The sequence below is a fragment of the Cricetulus griseus genome, chromosome 2 (genome assembly GCF_003668045.3).
Source record: "Cricetulus griseus strain 17A/GY chromosome 2, alternate assembly CriGri-PICRH-1.0, whole genome shotgun sequence".
NCBI lineage: Eukaryota > Metazoa > Chordata > Mammalia > Rodentia > Cricetidae > Cricetulus > Cricetulus griseus.
Genome location: NC_048595.1, coordinates 158,302,516 through 158,326,998, shown reverse-complemented (window position 1 = coordinate 158,326,998; position 24,483 = coordinate 158,302,516). Strand labels below are relative to the sequence as shown.

The 24,483-nt window shown below is 38.2% G+C and overlaps 1 protein-coding gene across 4 annotated transcripts in view; it reads right to left on the bottom strand.

Moving 5' to 3' along the window:
* Positions 1-24,483, bottom strand: part of Atp6v1h (ATPase H+ transporting V1 subunit H) — an 85,374-nt gene that overhangs the window by 45,998 nt on the left and 14,893 nt on the right. For all 4 annotated transcript variants that reach the window (XM_035440033.1, XM_027398937.2, XM_027398938.2 and 1 more), the window contains 2 exons: positions 14,537-14,634; positions 6,925-7,117 (listed from right to left, as the gene is read on the bottom strand). In XM_035440033.1, the coding sequence (XP_035295924.1) occupies positions 6,925-7,117; positions 14,537-14,634 (291 nt within the window). The remainder of the gene's footprint in view (positions 1-6,924; positions 7,118-14,536; positions 14,635-24,483) is intronic.

The following is a 24,483-nucleotide window of genomic DNA, read 5'->3' as shown; positions in this document are numbered from 1 at the left end:
TAAAAGTCCAGCACTTATTACAAATTAAGTAGAAATGACATTTTCAAATATAAAATTCATTCAGCTAAACAGAAGAAAAAATTGACTGGCAATGGGTACACTTGTTCAGTTTGTAACAGTTCAGCAAGCTTCCTTAGGCGTACGTTCATTACAAAAGCTTTCTTCTGAGTTTAAAGACATGGGAGAAAACATGACTAGATCATGATCAGACTACCTCTTCAGTTAAATGTTTCTGAAGGTAACTGAGGATGATTTGTATATGTTCCCAACTATCTGAGGCTATAAATCGATGGGTTTACCATACCCTTATGTATGGCTCTACCAGAGAAATGTAGGCAAAATTTCTGAATAGACAGACAGACCTGAAAACATGGATGTATAAAGATATTGCTTTGAGGTTTGGCCCTCAGTTTATTCACAGAAATTATTGCATTAACCCAAGTTTAGCAAAGAGACCAAAGAAATAGTATGTCTTTCAATAGTCTGGTTATACTTTAAATAATCTGATACCCAAAATTACATATATTAACACCAAAAAAATAGAATAAATTACATGCATTAAGGGTAAAAGTGAAACTATAAATATACTATAAGTATAATTTTGATTTGTTTTGTTTTGTTTGATACAGGGTATCTCCTTCTCTAGTCTTGCTTTCTATGGTATGTTCAAGTAGACTATTATAATAAACCTCCAATATACTAGCAGTATTAACATAACTGTGAAAACAATCATGGAGATATGGTAGCAGGTCGATTATAATTTGAGCAGGAGCTTCAAACAACAGACAAAACACACAATTTTATCCCCACAATTTTAAATCACAAAAAATGAATTTAAAAAAAATATATCTAGCCAAGTGTTAAAAGGAATTAAAATTGGTCAATAATTGGTTTTTAAAGATTAATAACGTCTAGCTGGAGAGATGGCTCAGAGGTTAAGAGCACTGGATACTCTTCCAGAAGTCCTGAGTTCAATTCCCAGAAACTACATGGTGGCTCACAACCATCTATAAGGAGATCTGGGGCCCTCTTCTGGAGGGCAGGCATACATGCAGACAGAACACTGTATACATTATAAATAAATACATCTTTAAAAAATGAATAAAGTCAACTCCTGTAGAAAGCTTTTCTACTTTATTTTTTCTAGACTTTGTTGAGTCCTTCATACAGTCACAAACAGATATGGGGCCTATGATGTGGTAGGGATTCAACATAGTTACAAATTTAAGAAATGATAATTCTCTTACTAGATACATCAAACAGTTGGAACATTGAGAGGCCAAGCAAATGAGAGGTATGGAGGTCATCCCCAGAACCAAGGAACTTCTTCCTCTGTCCACAAAGCTGCACTCAGCACCAACCTTCATGGACTCTGCTGTCATCAATACTAACAACATCCTAAGAGTTGATAACCCAGACTCTGCCAGCTATGGAATCCTCTACTTTCCAGTAGCCACTGTGATATATCCAGACTAGATGCCATCAATCTTACCCAGGTATGAACCCTATGAGCTAAAATCAGCATCCCATGGCATGCTCTCAGGCACAATAGTGGCATAAATATCAGAGTAACCAATAGCTTTCTGCTTGGATTTAAGACCTATCCCACAAGATGAAACCCATAGTTGGCACCAAGCCAAGAACCTCTGGCTAGACAGAACATGGGACTTAGGGGAGAACATACTACTATTATTCTGCTAAATAGACATAGCATCAAACCAGCTACTAATGACCTATCATTATTCTGCTAAATGGACATAATATCAAACCAATTCCTAATGACCTATCATTATGCCCATAGATTATGACATCTCTTAATCCTCTGCTTACAGCAGATGATAATCAACATAGAGACTCACAACTACCCGAGGTACAGAGAGGACTGCAGAAGGCTCAAGCCTAAATCAAACAGATGTCCTGTACTCCCTCTCCCAAAGGGAAAGGAAAAGAGCATTGTGGAACAGAGAACAAATCCCACTAGCTAAGGAGCTATTAACACTGTGAGCTACTGGGGAAAGAAAGAATCAGTTTCCTTAGCAGTGTAGCCCCTGATAAGCTGATCATGCTCCAGTGGAAAGCCACACATCTAAGAGTATTTGGTCAACACAAATTGACCTTCATGGGAAAAGAAAACCCAAAAACGGACACAAAATTGGTTGGGAAGGGAAGAGTAGGTGGATCTTGGAAGAGTTGAAGGAGGATAAATATGATCGAAACACTTGTATGTAATTCTCAAAGAACTAATAAAAGAAAATGAACAAAAAAAGAGGCTTCACATCCAGCATCTGACACCATCACCATCCCAGTCTTGGACCGGCACACACAGGAAGAGGTAAGTGCCCAGCCGTTTCCTGCCCAGCTTTCCCTGTTTGAGTCCCCTGAAACTCAACCCCAGTCCCATCCCTCCAATGAACCCCCAGAGACCTGGAGGCAGACCCAGCCATCCAGCATTTGCCACCATTGCCATGCCAGTCTTGGACCAGAATACACAGGAAGAGCCATCTAACATCTGCTGCCATTGGAGTCTTGGACCCACCTGCACCCACCTGGAGAGCGCCTTGGACCCATACCCACCAGAAGAGGGAGAGACCCCACCAGCACTCACTGGAAGAAGCAAAGGGAAGACAACAGTATAAAAACACATTCAACAACAGAAAGACTAATATAACACCACCAGAGTCTAGGGATTCTACACCAGCAAGACTTGAACATCCCAATGCATATGAAGAGTGAGGAAGGGGGGAAGGGGAGGAAGGTAGGAGAAAGAAGAGGAGAGAGGAGACCATGAGGGATCAAGAAGATTGGGTCAGGGGATGAACAGAAGAAAGCAAAAAAGAGAGATACCTCAATAGAGGGAGCCATTATAGCTTAAAGAGAAATCTGGCACTAGGGAAATGTCCAGAAATCTACAAGGATGACCCCAACTAAGAATCTAAGCAATAGTGGAGGGGCTACCTTAAATGCCCTTCCCTACAATGAGATTGATGACTACCTTAAAATGCCATCCTAGAGCCTTCATCCAGTACCTGATGGAAACAGAAGCAGAGATCTACAGCTAGGCACTCAGCTGAACTCCTGGAATCCAGTTGGAGAGATGGAGGAGTAATGAGCAAAGGGGTTAAGACCATGCTGAGGAAACCCAGAGAAACAGCTGACCTGTGGGGGATCATGTACCTCAGCAGACAGCTGGGGAACCAGCATAGGACTTGGGTGACAGTTAGGAGGCCTGGGCAGTCTATGGGGCCTCTTGTAGTGGAACCAGTATTTATTCCTAGTGCACAAATGGACTTTGGGAGCCCATTCCTCCATGAAGGGATACTCTCTCAGCCTAAATACATGGGGGAGGGACTAGGCCCTGTCCCAAATGATGTGACAGGCTTTGAAGATCCCCCATGGAAGGCCTCACTCTCCCTGGGGAGTGGATAGGGAGTGGGATTGGGGTAGGGGGGGCGTTGGTGGGAGGCATGGGAGGATGGGAGGGAGAGGGAACTGAAATTGATATGTAAATTAAGATCGTTTCTAATTTAAATTTAAAAAATATCAAATGGAAAACAAAAACAAAAAATGAAATAATATGCATTTATAAGTGGGAAAAAAAGATGATTTACTTTATTACTAACAAAAGGAAAATTTAAAACAATGATTTCACTCTTCACAGAAGATTCTATAAAAACCAAGAGTTACAATGTTAATTATTAGTAAGACAAAAGAATAACAAACTCAATACACAGCAGATGGAAATGTAATCTGGTACATTTCTGAAAGATCATTTGGTATTAACTATAAAAAAAGTTTTTAAAATAAGTGTATTCCTTTGGTTTACCAATTAGATACCCAGAATCATATATAAAATTATTCAGGGAAGTATAAAATAAGCTACAAATACCTCATGCTCCCACCCATAGGACAATGGTTAACACTTATAATGGTTAATACTCTACAGTAGAATGCAACATGACTAAAGGAATATAAGATCTACATAGAAAGAAATTAAAGCATACATATTATATACTGTTGAGAATAAAGTTATAAAGGCTACAGAGATGGCTAACAATTGTATGGTGTGTACGAGCAGCTGGCAGTGGCAGTGACCACATCTCCAAGCCAGCAGCCTGCTGCTTGATGGCAGCATGGACCAAGGCAGTGAGCACAGCTCTCAATGCTGGTGGTAAACATGCCTCCACCATCTTGAAAAGATAGTGGCTAAAGCAAGCTGCTGCTTTAATTTTAGCAATGCTGTTTAGCAGATAAAAGATCACATGGCCAGAAAAAGGTAAAGATTTACAATAAAGATAGATTCAGATGAAGAAAAACCTCTAAAGGTTTATGCTATGTTTGGAAGGAAGGAAGGAAGGAAGGAAGGAAGGAAGGAAGGAAGGAAGGAAGGAAGGAAGGAAGGAAGGAGGGAATGGAGGGAGGGAGGGAGGAAGGAAGGAGCCAGTGGTGGTGGTGGTGGTGGCGGTGCACGCCGGTAGGATTTGCTGAAGAAAGCAGAGGAAGGCCGATTAACACAGAGAAACCCTGTCTCAGAAAAAAAAGGAAGTAAAAGAAATAGAATAATAAAAATCCACGTAAAGATGGAAAATACTCAGAGTCTGGATACTATATGCTATATTGTTGTCTTTAAATTGTTTTGACTGCCAAGTTAAGAGTTACAGCTGCTACAATACATTTGATTATAGATGCTGCTAAATTAATCTAACTTATATATATTAAAAATGCTTTGACTTCCAAATTTGAATATAAGGACAGGTTACTTGGGAAAGGAGTTTTTGCTTGTGTTTCCACAGAAAATGAAAAGCTATGAATTCCTTCCAGACGAATAGGGTTTGATGAAGCAAGATGCCCTGAAGCAGTTGCCCAACTGATCCTACATCCAAAACAGCTGAGATGATGCAGTCATAGATGACTACAGCCAGGATTTCTGTGTTTTATCATGATCCCCATGGTATGGACATTGCCCCCAACCAGCAGGAAGCAGTTTGGAATGAACAACTCCCAAATTCCCAAATATTGTTTATAAATGTTTGTTTTCATTTAAATGGGGTTGGTTATGAATGGTAATGATCACAGTCTCTTTTTAAAGGAAAAAAAGGGGAATAGGATATAGAAATGAATACTTTGCATTGGTATGGATTTTCATATATTGATATAATTTAAGGTCAATTTTGTGATATGTATATTTCTCTTCTTGTTTAGGCATTGTGTTTATACAGATCTTTTAAAATGTAATGCATAATTAGATACAGATTATATAGTCACCTATAATAGTCAGAACTTACAATTGGTTAGTTAGGTTTTCTAAATATACAGAGATGTATTTGAAATGGATAGATATTCTTCAAACCTTTCAAAGACCTACAGAATATATGGCATTTAAATGGTTTAGGGTTTATCGTGACAGTGAGACACAACTGCTCCTGGCACACCAATTACGTCTGAGAGGAGGATGGGCATCGAAGAAACTCGTTATGGAGTTTACTTTCAACATGGCAAGCTTAGCCATTTGGGCAAGAAACTGCTCTTGCCTAGACTGTTTGTTGCTGTATAAACTGGACATGCAGGACCCACAAGAAAGTGACTGCTTAACTTACAAAACAAGATGAACAGTCCTGAAGGGTTCCTGCTGAAATGGAGAAGTCTGCCAGACACACTGTGGCCTATGGGCTGAAGATGGATGCCCACAACGTTACAGAGGAACTGTGGGTGACTGTCCAGGTAGTGAGATGTCTCTGTCAATTCTAGAGTTTATATATTATTCTTCTGTGGTCTTTGATGGAGTTGAAGACACATAGTTATGGTTATAGTTGTCTTTAGTTATTATAAAAGATAAGTTACATGTCAGACTTTAGACTCACAAAGATAAGATAGATGATACATCTTCTTTAAATCTTGTTAAACGTTAATGGTAAAACCCTACTTTTTATTTAGACAGAAAAGAGAAAATGATGGAGAAAGTCCTTCTGTGTATGTATTTGTCTTATTGGTTGCTGAATAAAGCACTATTAGCCAATGAGGAAGCACAATAGGTGGGACTAGGAGTCCAGGAGGATTCTGGGAAATGTAGTAAAGGGAATCACCATGTGAGCCCAGGAAGACAGGATGCTTGCTGCCCGGCATCCTCAATAAGATAAGTTTATAAAATACATAGATTAATAGTTATGAGTGATACTTAAGATAGAGCTAGCAAATAAGAAATCTTAGTCATTAGCTAACAGCTTTGTACCTAATATAAGTCTGTGTGTTATTTCAGGTGCCACATGGCAGCCAGGCTCGGGCAGCTTGGTGGAAAGATTCATCCTTATACCTGGGACCTTAATTGGAGGCAGGCAGAACTTGGGTGGCTGGTGCAAAGACTTATCGTTACAGACACCTGCCACAGAGTAATAAGCATCACATGAAACATGTTCAGTTATATCACCTGGGTAGACATCTCCCAGAAACATATCTGAATCCTTAGGCAACAAACAAAATGACCAAGCGGACAACTGATTCACGAAGACAATGGCTTTGAGGAAACACTCAACAATGCTTTGTGTGATATAACAAAGCTACTTTCTTGTCCTCAACCTTCATCATCTTTAAGTTCATCTTTATAACAGACAAAATTCTAATATCCTGACAACATAATTGTAATGTTTATAAATTGAAGTCTTTACAGTTGACTAGCATACTGCTAGTCAGGAGACCCAGAATCTGAAACACAACTCCAGACTAAACTACAGGCCCTGAGAGAAAAACTCCTTTAATAGTCCTGCAGCAGGCACTGAAACAAAAAGGGACTTTTGCTGTCTGAATATAATCAAAGTACAAGTCACACATTCCATTCAGTTACATAGCTTACTTCTCACCTTTCAAAGACGCATCACGGCAAAATAATGTTATACCCATACACACAACAACTTTCCCTCTTTGAGTACTTACACGGAATGCTGCAAGAATGATTCTTGTTACTTTCTCTTTGACAGATTCTTGAAGGATGTCTGAGAGAACAGGAATGATATTGTAGCGGCGAAGGTGTTCACACATTTGAGGACTAAATGCCAGGAGCCATATTGAAAAAATCATTTGATATTGGAGTTGAAAGCCACACTTGTTACTCAAAACGCCCATTATACTGAAAAAGAACAGAGGGAGGGGACATTTTATATGACAGCACAACAAAAAGCAAAATGTGTTTACACTGAAAGAGCAAGTCTCTGAACTGTCTTTGACTTCCTTTCTAGCAGCTATAACACTCACATAGCATTCAACTAACTCATAACTAGAATACAACTCATTAGGACTATCATACGGGAAGCAGGAGTACTGCTGCAGGGAAACAATGAGAAAGGGAACCAAGATTTGGAAAGAATGCTACAAGGAAGTATCAGACAATTAAAATCAACAAGGAGTGTTGACAAAAAGAATGTACACCTTTCAAGTAATTTTTATTGAATTTAGACAACTAAGAGAATAATTTTTAAATAGGTAAGAAACCCAGAAAAATGAGGCAATGAGTTTGGGGATAGAAATACAACCTGTTACAGAATTTGGTAATCTGAAAATGTCAGAAGCTTCTAGAAAACTAGGAAACTGCAAACATTCTCTTGAAATGAAAGGGGTTTTCTCATTGTCCTGAAGGAGAGAATATATAAAAGAAAAAACCCAAAGATGTATCTCTGAGGAATATCCACATTCAACAGAGGGCAAAAATTACCAAATAAGGCAAGTGAAATGACCAGTTGAACTTAGGAGGCACAAAATCCACAGAAAGTCCAACAAAGTGTCTACAAATACATCAATATTGATTCATCAATTTGAAAAAGCATTATCATACTAACCCAAGTTGCTAAAAAAAAAAAAAAAAAAGGAAAATGGTAAGGAGGGGAAGCCATCTTTCTGTTAAAGTTGTTCTAATAAAATTCTCAAGTCTTTAAATAACTTAATAGGAGGTGCGTATCTGTATCAACTCCACATTTTTGTGATTTGTATATACTTCTGAGTTTATTGGACTACTCCTAATTTTCTTGTGCATTATTTCTTCTGCCTAGAGGAGTTCTTTTCAGGTTAGGCTGTTATATAAAACTTGCTTTTAATAAATACTATCAGTATCTCAACTGCTACAAAATTATGTGTTTTTACAGTATCAACATCTTAATGATTGATTCATTTGCTCTCTTCCAGCAACTAAGTCAAGCCTTCTATACTTTGCTTTGCTGATGCCCTAGACACCAGCTGGGTTAGATGCCAGGTCCCAGTATGGGGAGCTAGAGGTTGACTAGAAAGGCAGACAAAAGGTAACTGCTATGAGCATCACCTAGGCAAATACTTCCTCACAGGGTAGCACATCCTTCCAATGGCAGTAGCCAATTGTTCCAGGCCTAAAAGAATAAGCCTCATTGCACAGCCTCAGAGACACCACCACCAGCCACTGGTGCTCCCACCCAAGAAGCCTGGGCCCTGCATAAAGATCTTCCTCAGAAATCACTGACACCAACGGCAGAGGACAGTCTCCTCCTCAAAAGTCTAAATTTCAGCTTTACCCCGTCCTCCAGCATGTTAATTTCTGTAATCCTAACCCCAAACCTAGAGGTAGTATCATCCTTTGCTTTAGTTTCAGGGAAAGTTAGCAAATACATATCTAGTTAACTCTTCATATCCAATTAGTCTCCTCTTTTTTTTTTTTTAATTGTCACCACAGAACTTGTGGGAAGCACAGAAAAAAGGACACAGCTATTGAAACCAAAGTACCAAAGTTTCCAAGGAGGTAGGCATCAACAATGATAGCTCCTTCTGAGGAGCTGGAGAGAGGTTAAAATTAATAGATTAAAAAAAAAATCAGTGCTAACCAACAGATAGCTAGTATAGTCAATACAATACACAGCACAATGAAAAGGATAGTTCTCCTATATAAATATTGGAAAACACTGTATCTTGTATATAATAGGTTCCTAACCAAACAAGTCAATATGCTGATTAAAATATAGAATAGTTTTTAGTAATCAGTGACTAGACCAGCTCTTTAAATAGACAACACTTGAAATTCTTTCTCCTCACATCCTTCCTGGTTATAATTTGAAAAGCATCAAAAAATAAATAAAAACTTTCATTGCAAAAGAAAAATTAAAAAGTATATTTCCTTTCTGAGAAAAGGAAAGCTACCAGATACTTAACATTGTCAACTGTCCTTTAAAGTTGTTTAACACTAATAATGACAATAGCAAGATCTGATCTACCTCTATATGCCAAGAGGATCCAAAGCAACAAGTTTTAGCATTTAACTTTTTGGAATTAAAAAATATATCAACTGTAGACAGGTTGTTATTTTGTAACTTTAATTCATTCTTACAGGTTCCTTGATTTGGGATAAAGGGTATCTGCTTTCAGCTTAGTAAAATAAAATTCATTGTATCCTTCAATAACCATCTGGGCTAACTAGATCTTTTATAAACCTACAACATTTCTATGACAACAACTTCTCCACTGCTGTACTGAAGAAGCTTGTGCAAGGCATGGCCAATCTAAACAACTTGACTGCAGAGTTCTACCCTGCCCCTCTAGAGTGCTATCACCTCCTGGGTTCTGTCTGTGTGGAGGAATTTTCCCAACTCTGTCTTGAGCTCTGGAATATAGTCTTTGCCAAAAGGCAGCCTAAGATAATAATCTTTGGTACAGGCATCTGCCTTGAATGCCATAGGCACTGTGTTTATAACACAGAGATCAGATTTTGCCAGTGTTGGCAATAAATGGGAAAGGACTGCATATGGATACTGAGAATTGAAAGTCTAGGGGTTGGACTTTCATTATGGAGTCCCAGAACACATGGCTTCAGACATTGTGTGATGCATTGGAAACCAGAGTGTTCAGGGTATGCACAACATAGGGACTAACATGACTAGAAGTATAAATGGAGCACAGTATAGTTGTTTTCTGGAATCAGAAAGGCAATTTTGCATTTCTAACTGTGCCTCTGTCAAACAGGGTTACCACTGGCTTGCCAGTATGTGACAGTTTAAAACATGGTCAGTCTAGGAACCTGTATGTTCTTCCCTTGTGTCCTCAGTCATTAGTCTCAGTTTTAGGTTCACAGTCAAGGTGTCCTGTGACCCCCATGTATTAACATCAAGGACATTAAGTCCCAAGGTTTGTCAGCATCAAAATGAACTGAAGTCATTCATGGCATTGTCTTCCTAATTAACAGCTCAGTGGATTATATGTACAGAATTGTTAAACTGGAATCAGCAGTATAGACCTGATCTCCTTTGAAGACATTATTGGAGATACACAGGAGATTGCATCCCAAGATGCTCATATAGGAGGTGCTGGGCACCCCTTGAAGATGACTGAAGCCCAAGTCCTTGCCTAGAGACTTGACTGACCCGAGACCAGGTAGTTAACTTTTTGGTTGTAAGCTCTGTCCTTATTTGCTAAGAGAATAGCCATATCAGCTATTTCATTGTATCAGGTAGCATTAAGAAAATTTTTATTAGTCTGTATTTCATTGGTCTTTATTAATAGACCAAGTCCCCCTTTTCTCACACACAAAAAAAACCTGTAACACACTATGGTATTATAGTGATTTTGTGCTATTTCACCTTAATAAATATTATTGCACTAATTATATTACTATTTTATTAATTAGAACTAATTTGCCATTATAATAAAAACTGTAGTCATATGAAATTCCTTAGGAAGATATAATGAAATCATTATTCTAATTACACTGCCCCAGATACTGCAGCATCTTTTAGGAAAGTAAAAGATGGAATGACATCTATCTTTGGGTTTCTGCACAGAAAAGAATGTCAGATCCATGAAACTGCTAGTCTTAAATAAAGGAAGTTCACAGTACCTATCCAGTTTGCACAAACCATGTAGTTTATGCTAGGTGGCTACAGCTTTGGTTTGAAAGTCTGTGTCCCTCCAAATTCATAGGTTAAAATCATAAGCCCCAAATTGACAATGTAGCCACAAAGAGCTTTGGGGAAATCAGGTCACACGGGGAGAGCCTTCGTAAGTATCAAATAAAAGAGCCTAAGAAGGACCCTCTGCCCTTCTGTTATCTGAGATTACATCTCACCATACATCTAACCTCCCAGTGCCTTGGTCTTAGACTTCCCAGCCCCCAGAATTGTGAGAACCAAATTTCCATTGTTTATAAGCCATTCAGCCCTCAGCATTTTGGTTTAGGTAATGACTTTTCTGTTATAAGTCTGGGATATCCATTTCCAGTGCTGTTTGAATGAACTCTCCTCAGTAGGTCTCCTGCATTTGAATACTTGGTTCTAGTCAGTGGATATTTGTGAAGGATTAAGAGGTGTGGCCCTGTTGGAGGAGGTCTATCACTTGGGACAGGTTTTAAGATTTTAAAAGTCTCTTGACATGCCCAGTGCATTCTCCCTGTTTCCGGTTTGCAGTTCCAGATGTGTGTTCTTAATTGTTGCTATAGCCCCCTGCCTGCTGCCATGCTCCCTACCTTGATGGTAACAAGACTCATCCCTCTGGAAATGTAAGCCCCAAATAAACCATTTCTTGGTCATGGTAGTTTATCACTGCAGTAGAAGTAACTATGAAATATGCTATCAGCACAGAGTGCCTATGTAGCTAACCTCTAGTGAAACTCTTAGGAGCTGGTCTGAAATAGTCTTCCTGAACAGAAACACAAATGTTTAACTGCTGAGGAAGATGCAATCTAAATGGTCTCATGGAAGAGGGAGAACACAGGAAAGACTACACATAGATTCCTCAAAACTCAGCCATGTCTTTGTGCTTCATGATCCAGCTGTGTATCTTTAGCAATCTCTATAATAAATCTTATCTATAAGTACCAATATCATTCTAATGAATCCTCCAACACAGTGTGAACATACCTGAGAACTCAGACTCGTTTATTTTCCATCCACAATAGCAACTAACAGGAGAAGGCATTTCAATCAGTGAACAGAAGAAGAAAGCAAAGAGAAAAATAATTCTATCTTATTCTCTAGCAATGATGGAACTGACTTTATAAGCACACTCTCAAAACTATGAGAATGTAGATGTTTTCATCATAAATAAATTTTCCCAAACTCAAGAACAAAGAAGAGTTTAAATAGAGCTACCCTATAATAGAGAACACAAAGAAGGCTAACAAATAAAAACCCAGTGCAGAAATGGGTTTGTTTTGAGTTGTTAGCCAGTGACGTCCCTTGGGCCCTCAAACATTACAGAATACTGTCAATAATCTTGTTAACCCTCCAAAACTTGACAGTAAGAGCGTATTAATGAAGACACCACATACCTGAATCATACAACATGGTAACATCAAGCCTGTACAAACCTGGAAGTTTCATCCATATTGGCTAGTTTTCATAGTGCTGAAAGGTGCTCTGCAGGCTACCAGAAAATCATCAACCATACCAAGTTGTGAACACTGGAAGCTACAACAATGACTGGCCTTGCAAGATATGCCCACTGGTGGCATGAATGTCATGGGAGTAAACAATCACTTTCTAATTGGACTTATCTAAATCCCACTCCACAAAATGAAATCCATACCTAGCACCAACATGAGACTAGACAGGACATAGGTCCTAGAGAAAAAAAACCTACTACTATTATTCTGCAAAATGGACATATTATTATTAAACTACTCCTAATGATTTGCTACATCCACAGACAATACATCTCTCAACCCTCATCTGAGAAGCTTCTACTTGCAATATATACATACATACAGACCCCACAATTGGCCAAAGTGAAATTAATAAGAGACTACAGAATGCTCAGAAACACACTCTCTCTCTCCCATAAATTAAACAAATAAAACTAATCTAAGGAAAAAAGGAACCACAGAATCTCAACCCAGTCGACGGCTGGCATGAAAGACTTCCAGGTAACATTATTCAGCAAGAACCTAGGGCCAGCAACATGGGGTAAAACACTGGTTTCAAGCCCAATCCCCTGAGTTCAATCGCCAGAAAGAAAGAGAACCAACTCCCATAGGTTATCCTCTGACCTCTTTTATATGTTGTGATGTTGTGATGCATTGAACACATACAATAAATAAGTTTAAATGTGATAAAAATCATAAATAGTATTTTATTAATTCTTTGAAACTCACACAATGGGACTTAGCTTTTTTTTTTTTTTTTTTTTTTTTTTTTTTTTTTGCTTTGCCCAACTATTCTTAGGAGTAGGCCTGCCCTGGAGTGTGGTCAATCTATCTGGGGTCACACCATTGAAGAAAGCTGACTCTGTCTCTCCCACTAACTATCAAATACCAATAGTGCCTCAGTTAGTGATGGGACTTCACACCCACCTCCCCACTCCATGCTGAGATTGTAGCTGTCTTGAGCTGGTACAAGTCTTTGTACATGTTGTCACAACTACTGTGTGTTAGTAGTACAACCACCCTATTGTGTCTAGAAAACACTGTTTCCTTGAAGTCATTCACCACCTCAAGTCTCAGAAGACAAAGGGCTAAATAAAAATAAATAGTAAGAAAAAGACTGAAACAGGGTCTGTGGCTGGCCTTGAACTCATAGAAATCTGCCTACCTCTTCCCATTAAGTACTGAGATCAGTGTTTGCCACCATGCCAGCTCAACAGATTAAAATTTTGTGAATTAATACAGGAATAACTATTCTAACTGATTCAGTCAATCAATGAAGATTAAATAATGTGTGAAAGCAATGCTCTACGAAACTGCATGCACCTGTCTGCTGTGAGGATTGAGAATAAGTATCTTATAATACATCGTTCAATCAAGTTCACTTTAAATCATCCCTTACCAACTCTGTTGTTGATTTTGAGCATCCCATATAAACTTTACAGGAGAAGCAATGCTCCTCTCATAGCTGAAGAGTAACTGTTTTAAATGTACCTAGATCCTCATTAGGTATTAAATTAATTGGCTTCCTAATGGTGACAAAGATTTGTTATTCTTTGGAGATCTTATTTTCCTTATTGATTTCTGCCTGCATTTGCCACAAAATACTTTTATAATTATCTTATATTCTCAGTGCCAGGGTTTGTTTTGTCCAGAATTAGGGTTTCTGTTTTCATTTTAATACTGGCCAGTTTCCCGTTCCTCCTCTCCTCACAGTCCCTTCCCTTAACCCCTTTGTTTCCACTCCCCAATCCACTCCTCCACTTCTGTTCAGGAACAGGTAGTCCTCCCATGAATATCAGCAAAACATGGCATATCAAGTTGTAGTCTTGAGCTTGCCTTGTATTAAGGCTGGGCAAGGCAACCCAGTATGAGGAGTAGGGTCCCAAAAGACAGCAAAAGAGTCAGAGACACTACTCCCACTTTTAGGAATCCTACAAGAAGACCAGCATTGGGTTCTTAAGAGGCCTTAACCTCTTATAAAACATAGGCCAAGCAAGAGAAGGGGAGAAATGTTCAGTTTAATAGATACTGATTTCTAAGAAGGTTAATACATCCATTGTTAAGCATGCATGAAAGTAATAAAAATGCTTCTTTTAAATGATTAAATGTATTAATTTACTTTAAAATGTCAAGGAGAAATGTTTTTGAATGTCATAATACAAGTAAAGGACATTCACTCACCAGTTCACCCCATCTGCTTCCACCCAGGCAAAACGGTACTCATTGACCCGGAGCATCAGTTGCAGACAGCCAGCAACACACTGCACATACTGAGAACTCTACAAAGGAAAAGTGTACAGTGTTAGGCTAAAAAGCAATCTAAGTCATGAGACCAAGCACATACATTTCTATAGGGAAAGTCTCCCTTTTTACTATAATTTGTTAGCTTTAGAGTATCCAAAGTCTCCTAATATCCTTTCAAAAGTCTATCCTCATGTCTGTTTTTAACTTTGCCTCTTAGAAATTAAGGTGATTACTGTCTCCCAAATTAAATCTACACAATTCAGGATGGCATAATACATTTAGAAAAGTTAATTAAGAAGTCTTTGATACAGTTTAATAAATAAGTAGTTCCCCTTGTCATTTATGTATCCTGGAGAGAGGCTCTATAAACATAATTACACAAATCTGAAAAAACTTAAAACAAAGAAATAGGCCTATACTGGAGTAATTTTCATCACACTATAAACCTTTACTGTAGTCCTTGATTTCCTCACTCCTGGTGAGGACAATACTATCAAAGAGAACACCTACAGGCGCACTGCGGTGGTTGAAGGTTGAAGGCAGTAATCCACTCAGCACACAACTACAACTATGCAGAAACTCTGCCAATGGTTGGTTTATGAAATACCTAATTAAAGCTGGGAAAGGTAGAGCATGCCTTTAATCTCAGCACTTAGGAATCAGAGGCTAGCCTGGTTTATAGAGCAAGATTCGGGACACCCACAGCTACACAGAAAAACCCTATCTTAAAAAAAAAAATCTAATTAATATTTGTTAAAGACAACCCAGATTTTTAAAACTTAGTTGAATAGCTGCATGTCATAAAACTGTATAAAATCCTTAACTTGAAATAAATGAAAATCCTATCTCTTAGAAGTTATAAACCCCTCCACTTTACCATAGCTAGTAAAAACTTCAGCTGCAAGCTCTTGCCTAAATATTTACCATGAGAGATATGTCTTTAAAACGTGGAAAAACAAAAGGAAGAGTTGAGCTCTAGCCTTCATAATGAACAAATAAAAAAGTAAAAGGAAACAAAAATGTCATAAAATTGGTAAAATCTAAAATTTGATACTATTAAGCTTAGTATTTTAATTTAAATAACACATATGAGCTGGAATACTTCAAAGAAATTTACAGCACTCAAATAAAAAAACACATAAGTGAGTATGTATGGTACAAACAGACAAATGCTACAAAGAAAAGGGACCTTATTTCTACCTAGATAGTAGTGACCATACAATGTGCACACAGGCATAATTTAACACCTCACATTAGCAAAAACTAAACATGATGGCTTATGCCCATTAAGTCTAGCACCTGGAAGGCTGAAGCAAGAATTGCCACAAGTCTAAGATCAGGTCAACCTGGGCTATAGAGTGACTCCTTGTCACAAAAGCCAAACACAAGCAAAATTATATTAGCAGAAGTTAATAACAAAATCATGAATTTTCATCTCGAACTTTCCTGCAATGGAAAAAACATGAATTTTTCCAATTAATTCAGAAGTTAGAAGCTTCTACTGAAGAATACAAATCCCATCTTTCTTGTTTAGAGAAAACCTAAGAGAGATTTCTATATACAAATGAGTAAAGGGTCAATAAAAGCATCTTTACTCTTCTACTGTCACATTTTCTCTCAATACAAAAATGTCTTGGTGCACCTAAGTCTCTTTTGTGTTCATTAGTCATGCTATGCTAAAATAGTACACACAGCACAATACAGGCATGGGCTCAGCACAGTACCTTACAACTTCAGTGTAAACAGCACAGGCATAGCTAAAGCACTGGTCCTACAGCTCACAGGGATCTTTCCTACTGAGTGCTACACACAGGGTTCATTCCATGCCAGTGATGACAGAAAGTACAGCAAATGGCTAAACTTTTTGTTTTGTTTTGTTTTGAGACAGTGTCTCTGTGCAGTTCTTGCTATTCTAGGACTCGCTATGTAGACTAGTCTGGCCTCAATCCACCTGCCTCTGCTTCCTAAATGCTGAGATTAAAGGTGTACACTACTACACCCAGCTGAACTCTTACCTTCAATTAAAATGGACAGCATCTGTTTCTTTATTTTCCCTTAAATTGCTTATTAGTGTCCTGTATAAATAATTTAATGATTGTTTAAAAGAAGATAATTAGCCTTAGTTAAATCAACCCAACAACTCTTACCTTTAATCCTACAGAAAGACAATTCAATAAATACTACTAAAGAAAACTCACACAACCATGAAAACCCATAGGCAATCTAATCTGCTCTGTCATTCTCCACAGGAGTTCTCCTCCTGTCCTACTCTTCCTCTCAACAGGTCAAAGAAAAATAGAAACTACTCCTTAGAGATGCATTCCACTACAAATACTTCACCCCCTAAGCTGATCCACATTTGTAGCCATTCTTCCCTGTCCTTTACCTCAGAGAACAGGTCATAGCTTCAGCAGATCTGTCACATATGTGTGTATGCGCACCTTTTTGCCCCATTATGCTCCACCACTCAGAATCCTTTCCTACAAGCTTACCCTCATCTTTCTTATACTGTTGTAGGGCAACTTAAGTAAACTAAGCCTCTGCAAGTGATTGTTTATTGTACCCTGGCAAAGGGCCTATTCTTGTCCCTTATGGCAGGGCTATAAGTTTACTGAAATAATTAACTGTAAAATTCCTGTTTAATGCTGACCTTATCAAATACAATATAATCCTCTGAAGCAAAAAAAACACACCATCTTGCTGAGAGGAATTTTCAGAATTGATGTGGGGGGGTGTCCTTTTCTATATGTTTCTCTTATTGGTTGATGAATAAAACACTGTTGGGCCAATGGCCAATGAGGCAGTAAGCTAGGAGGGACGAGGAGATGAGGAGAATTCTGGGAAAGGTAGGGAGGAGTCTACCAGAGTCCTGATGCTGCCGGAGGAATAACACCATGCCGGCATTATTGGGTAAGCCACAGCCTTGTGGCAATACATAGATTGATAGAAATGGGTTAATAATTAAGACAGAGCTAGCCAATAAGAAGCCCAAGATATTGGTTAACAGGCTCATACTAATATAGTGTCCATGTGTTTATTTGGTGTTCAAGGGCCATGGAACCTGCCAGGACAAAGAACCTTTCATAACACAGAATCATCCTGCAAAGGTACTCAATAAATAAACAAACATAAGGTGATGCAAATCTCAGGCATTAATTCCAAATAAATGGTGTCATAGCAGAGATGTTTCAATAGTCTAAAATTTTAATCAAGGATATAGGATATATAATCCACACAAATAGATGGTAAAGACCTAAAAAAGCCTGTCATAGCTCCTTTGACTGCAGTTTCTAATCTTTGAAGGGAAGACTTCTAATGCTCACTGTTGAACCATTTCCAATTACCTCCACTGTGCTGCATGCGACCTCACACTTCTGTGACATCAAGATTATTCATGCTAGAAATACATTTCCTACATGTAGACACAGGTTTTATAGAAATAGACATTTTTCTAAGAAACACTTTGCAAGTTTTAAAAATTAAGGAATCTTCAATAACCCTATGGATGCAGTAGTGGCAGGCATAGTTTGGCAGTAACCAACAACTCTCTAATTGTCTTATGACCCACTTAACAAGAAGGGAATCATTGCCAACTACCCAGGAGCTAGTGAAGTCATGGGTCTTGGAAGAAAACCTACAACTGTCACTTTACTAAACCAGTATAACCCTTAGCCACATTCTAAACATTTGTTGTCAAGCCCACAGATAAATAGTAGTCCTTATCCCTCATCATGGAAACTTCTCTTTCCAACACATGGAAACCATTACAGAAAACCACAACCAACCAGAATTTTAGAGCCCAGTCCCAACTGATACATCTACAAAATACTCCTGCACCTAAGGCTCAGGGAACATTGCCCAAGAGGGTATGTAAAAAGATTTTATGAGCAAGAGGAACAGAAATTTGTTGTAAGATTGTGACCCCCAGAAATGTCACAAGCTATATCCATGAAGTCTCACTAACAAGGCTGCCCAAACATGAGCTGAACAGCAAGAGACATCCCAAAGTACAAGAGAGAAAGACCATGAGACATCAGTCCTACACAAAGAAGTACGCTGAGAGAGGGAGAAACAGTCTTCCCCAGGGAAGAGCTCACCAACTGGTTATCCAATACCAAATGGCCAGCTCTGAAACCATACAAATAAGTTATATGGAGTGAGAGGCTATATTCAATAAATATACGTGTACATTCATATACATGCATGTATATTATAACAATAAATGAAAAAAAGATGCCATGGATTTAAAAGAGAACAAGGAAGAGTATATAGGAATTTTTGGAAAGAGAAAATGATGCAATTATATTCTTAAAAGATGAAACAATTGAAAAAAATTAAGGTATCTTTACCTTTCCTTTTTTAATCCTGTCTTTTAAAATATAGCTTGTCTTGCTTATGCCTATTTTTCATGTGAAACTTCAAAGTTAGTAATTATTTATTATTCTTGTTAAACAGCAAAAGACACTGAGTCTGTCTTCAGTTGGCATTGGAGGGCAACTCCTCAATGTTCTTTGTCCTACACACACAGAAGGCTGAGAATCTGCCACACCTTGCATATGCTATAAGGAAAACATCAGGGGTAAAATATTTTTTTAAAAATGCCTTTTTTCCTTCTCAACATATTTAGGGTGACATCACTAAAATAAATTTCCAATAGTCCTAAAAACATAAACTCTTGCATTACAATAGAATCATCACAGTCTAGGGAAACAACTGCTGACAGAATTCATCTTCCTGGTAAATATGGGTTCAGAGATTCACTTTCTGAAAGCCTTTGAAGTAATTCAAGAAATTAAGGAACAAATATACAAATATATAAATACAAGTATATAAATACAGATATACTTATTATTGGGATAAACATTAATGCTTCAAAATCATAGACAATGTCCAATATTCACTTTGATAATGCTATGACTTATGTGCAAGCCACTCTTTAAAGGAGTCAAAGATGATGGCATTCACCTACACTTTAGTGCTGTAACCTCTAGAGAAAACAAATCTGCACTGCAGTACAAGCCTCCCAAGAATTCAGCACAAAAATGTTCTGTACACTGTTATCAGTGAAGCACAAAGGTGGATTTTAGAAACATAACTAAAATAAGCCCCAGAAACTAGTTTTGTAAGAAACAGAATGCCATTAAAAGGCTCAGAAGTTGTTTGTTTAGCATACATGAGACTATGGTTTCATCCCCAACACCAAAATGGGAGAGGGAGATAAATACTGGAACAGGAATGAGAGGCTTTATCTCAGTATCTTGAGGAATCACTTAATTTCTTCAAAACTATTTTATTATCAATGAAGGAAAACAGTGGCAGCTGTACCAAAATTAAAAATTAAAAATCTATCAACTGCAGTCAGTTTCTGTAAAACACTAGTTAATTTTAAGGTACACTGTTATTGTCACTAGATATTCACAAACTAAAATGAATATACCCAAGAATTTCTTAAAACAGTGTTAGGGAAAAAAAATCCCTTAGTCAATATCCAAAAAAAATATCAGTTAAGATACAGATTTCCATATTCATATACACAGAAAAAAGTATTGAAAAGAGAGAGAGAGAGAGAGAGAGAGAGAGAGAGAGAGAGAGAGAGAGACTTCCAAAAGTAATATAATTTCACTATTACAATTTAAGGTCTTCAAAAAATGTTTTCAATATAATTTGCTTAATCATACAGTGTGCTTACATGAGCATTAGGGATCTCTATTACAAGGAAAAAGTATTGTTGTTGCAGCTAAGAAATCATAATTTGCTTTATAAATTAATGCTTTACATACAATTCCAAAAGCATATTTAACACATAGTAATAGTTTACCTTATTATTGTTACTGGTGCTACACTTTCAGAGACACATGAGAAGTAGTCTTGTACTACTCAAATACCTTATTTCATTTTCTTTTATATTGCCACAATATTTTGGAAGACAACCCTTCCAAAAACCTGATCAGATAAACAAATCTGAATACTGTATCTGTATTCAATACATACACACACACACATACATACATACATACATACATACACACACACACATACATGCACTCACACATGCATATGCATATATATCAACAATCCTAATACTTAAAGTGTTAAAAGAATGAAAAGCCATTGATAACTGCCCTGGATAAAAACAATGGTCTTTCAGCAAGGCAAGTATGTGGTTCCTATTCCACCACACTCCCAGACCCCTGAGAGATCCTAAAACTACACAGTACCTAACACTGAAACCCATGGATATGAGTTTTATTTCTTCCTATATACAGATGCCTATGATAACTTCATTTACAATTCAGGCATAGAAAGCCATTAACACAAATGGAAAAGAACGATTATAACAATAAAGTGAAGTTATTTAAAACATGTAAGTTATTTATATCTGAATTTTCTATTTAATGTTTAGGCTACAGTCATCTAATAATTACTGGCTGTAAATAGCTCTGGGTTCCAGAGGGCCACCAGCCAAGGCAGCCTACAATTAAGAGGAGGCCTATGCTGTGTAAATAACTGAAGCAGCCCACTCATCTGCCACATGGGCAGAACCTCTGATAAGAACTACATCAAAGCACCCTCCACCTCCCTGCAAGACTTCGGGGACCATAGCATTCAATTAAAAACAAAGCCAAAGCAGAAAAATTGGTCTCCAGGAGCAAGGACATTAGAACTACCGTAGAAACCACTGAAGAAATCAACTTTCTGGGTTTTTCTGTTTCTCATTCTAAAATGCTGCATGCTCAAACATACTGCACTAGATAAAGGGGGTCTGTCACATAAGAAACAAGTCATAGAGCTATACTCCCATCACAACCCAAAAGATGTGAGTGCAGAACCAGAACGTGGATTAGTGGCTGCCAGGGGTTGAACAAAGAGAGTGGGGATGGAGAAAACAGTTCTTATGTACAGGGTAGCTCTTGGTTTCTGGAGTACTGAAAACACTATAAACTTAGATTGTAGTAATGGCTGCACAGTCCATAAATATAAACCACTGAACTGTAAATACATGATTTTTATAGCACATGGAGTATATTTCAGGAATGATTCTTCATTTTCCCTAGTCATACATGGCTAGTGGCAACCTCCACGGGCAGGCTAGATACACAGAAGGCCTACATTACAAGAAGTCCTGCTAGACAGAACAGCTCCAGCCATTCTTGTGAGAAAAGAAAATTCTCACAAGAATCAAGTGAGAACAAGCAGGAAGAAAAACCTAGCAACTCTACCCAAGAAACAATGTATATCTTGGAACTAATAGTGGTTTGGGTCCACAACACACACAGATGTGAGGAGCCATCTTCTCCTACACTCAGGTATCAGTGAAAGGGCAAGGAAAAAGGAAAATGAGAAGGAATCAAACAGAAATCCCCAGTCTTTCTCAGTCTTCCAAAGCTTGGAGAGATCACAACCCTCCTTGGTCAGGGCTTCAGCCCAGGCATCCATTTCCAAGACAATGGTGCTCCTCAGAAAAGATGATCTATCATTTGCATTAAAACCAACAAAGAACTTAACAGACAAGGTAAAGAAACATAATCAGATTTTCATGACTGTGAAAACAATGTCACACATTTTTAAGTAAAGTGAAAATGTCTGTAACAATCAACCCCTTACTTATTGATGATGATGGTTCTGTGAGGCCTCTGAAACTAAGACTTGAGTTCTCCATTTTGCAATGTCAACTGCTGCTTTATACTACCCTCAAGTGGCAACATTACATACTGCAGCTTAACTGCTTTTCCCACTTTCAATTTGAAACCTATTCAAAGGCATAATATGGATATAACAAGTCATTGTGGGGAATGGGTTTGAGCAAAGCCTAAATAATCAGTTCCAGTTCAGGTGCCTCTAGAAACACTCCCTCAATAAACAATCTACTGCATTAGTGTTTCTGATACTTATCAGCTACATAACCTTTGACAAGACTTTTTTTCAGTCTAACTACTTTTGTAGAAGATGTGACTAACATAACCTACACCAAAAATACTCACGCACGCACGCACGCACGCACGCACGCACGCACCACGCAAAGCAATGCAAATGTAAAACATTTGCCCATTAGAATAGGATCAAAGAACAGGTTGGCAACGTTCTCAACCTGAGGTCTGCTTTTGAAATCAGTATCTAACTGAAAAAGAAAATCCCTCAGAAATAGTCTGCCTGAGAGTATGCCCATGGCTGAGGGCACTAAAAACAAGGTGTGAGATCTAACAATTACTATTTAGGGTATGTGTGTACACATCTACCAGATAAATCATTTACACTAATCCAGTACTAGCTCAACCAATTCTACCTTTCTAATACAATGGACAAAAAGAGAAAAATGGAATCTTACACAGCTCAGCCTCCTCTCATATAGGGTTTAAAGAACTGCAAACACTAAAACAAGTTTACAAATTATTCTAAAAATACAACATAATAAACTTTTCCAAACTTCATACTAGCAGAAACTCAACAAGAAATAAAGATGCCAGGGAAGGATGGTGGTGATAAATGACTCAGTAGTTAAGAGCACTGGCTACTCTTCCAGAATATTGGGCTTCAATTCTCAGCACCCACATGGTAGCTAAAAAGGATCTGAGTGACGCCAGTCCCAGGAGAGCTGATGCCCTCTTCTGGCCACCATTGCATAGACAGGGTTATATAACCACACATTCAGGCAAAGTTGTCATATACATAATAAAATAAAATTTTAAAGAAGAACTAAAGATGCCAATTTGTATATTTGTTTAATTTAACAACTAAACCTAGCTAGAGAGATGGCTCAGGGGTTAAGAGTACTGGCTGCTCTTTCAGAGGCAGAGAACACAGGTTCAATTCCCAGCTCACAGTTATTTGTAACACCAGTTCCAAGGGATCCAATGCCCTCTATTTGACTCAGTGGGCACCAGGTCTGAATACATGCACACATGTAAGTAAAATACCTACATATATAAAATAAAGATAAACAACTAAACTTTTGATGTCGGATGTCCTTCTGTATGCTGCAAATATGTGTTGCTTTTATTGGCTGATGAATAAAGCTGTTTCAACCAACGGCCAGGAAAAATATAGCAAGGTGGGAAATCCAAACAAAGATACAGAGAGAAAGAAAACAAAGTCAGGGAGACATCATGTAGCCATCTGTGGTGATATATTGTTTATGATCTAATAAAGCTTGCCTGGAGATCAGAATGCAAAGCTAGCCACAGTCATAGAAGCTAGGCACTGCTGGCACAAACCTTTAATGCCAGGACTCAGGAGACAGAGGCAGATGGATCTCTGTGAGTTCAAGGCCACCCTAGGCTACTTGAGAGTAAATCAGTCTAAAAGAGAAACAGAGCTCATGCCTTTAATCCCAACACTAGAGAGCATATAAGGAGCCCAGTGCAGTCTCAGGAGCAGTCTGAGATTTGGTGAGGAGCAATGCAGTCTGGAGATGCAATCAGAGGTTTGGTGGATCACTCCTTTTGTCTGAGCATTGGCAGAGGTGAGAGCTCTCTAGCGGAAGCTGCTTTGCTTCTCTGATCTTCAGCTTGAACCTCAATATCTGTCTCTGGGTTTTTATTATTGGTGTTATAGCTGCCAAAGGAGTAACATCCTAGAGCATTACTGGTAAACCACAGCCTTACGGCAGTACCCAGATTAACAGAAATGGGTTTATTTATAAGACAGAGCTAGCCAGTAAAAAGCCTGAGCCATTGGCCAAATAATTATATCTAATATTAAGCCTCAGAGTGTTATTTTGTAAGTGGCTGCAGGGACCGGAGTGGGAAAAAACTGGTCCAGCAGGACCAAACAAAACAGAAAAACATTCAACTTTCTACCTGTTTTCTCTCCTCACTCTGGTCCCAAGAGTGCTCATCTAACTCTATACCTCGTTCTGATTACTGAACTCCCTTTTCTGCTTCACA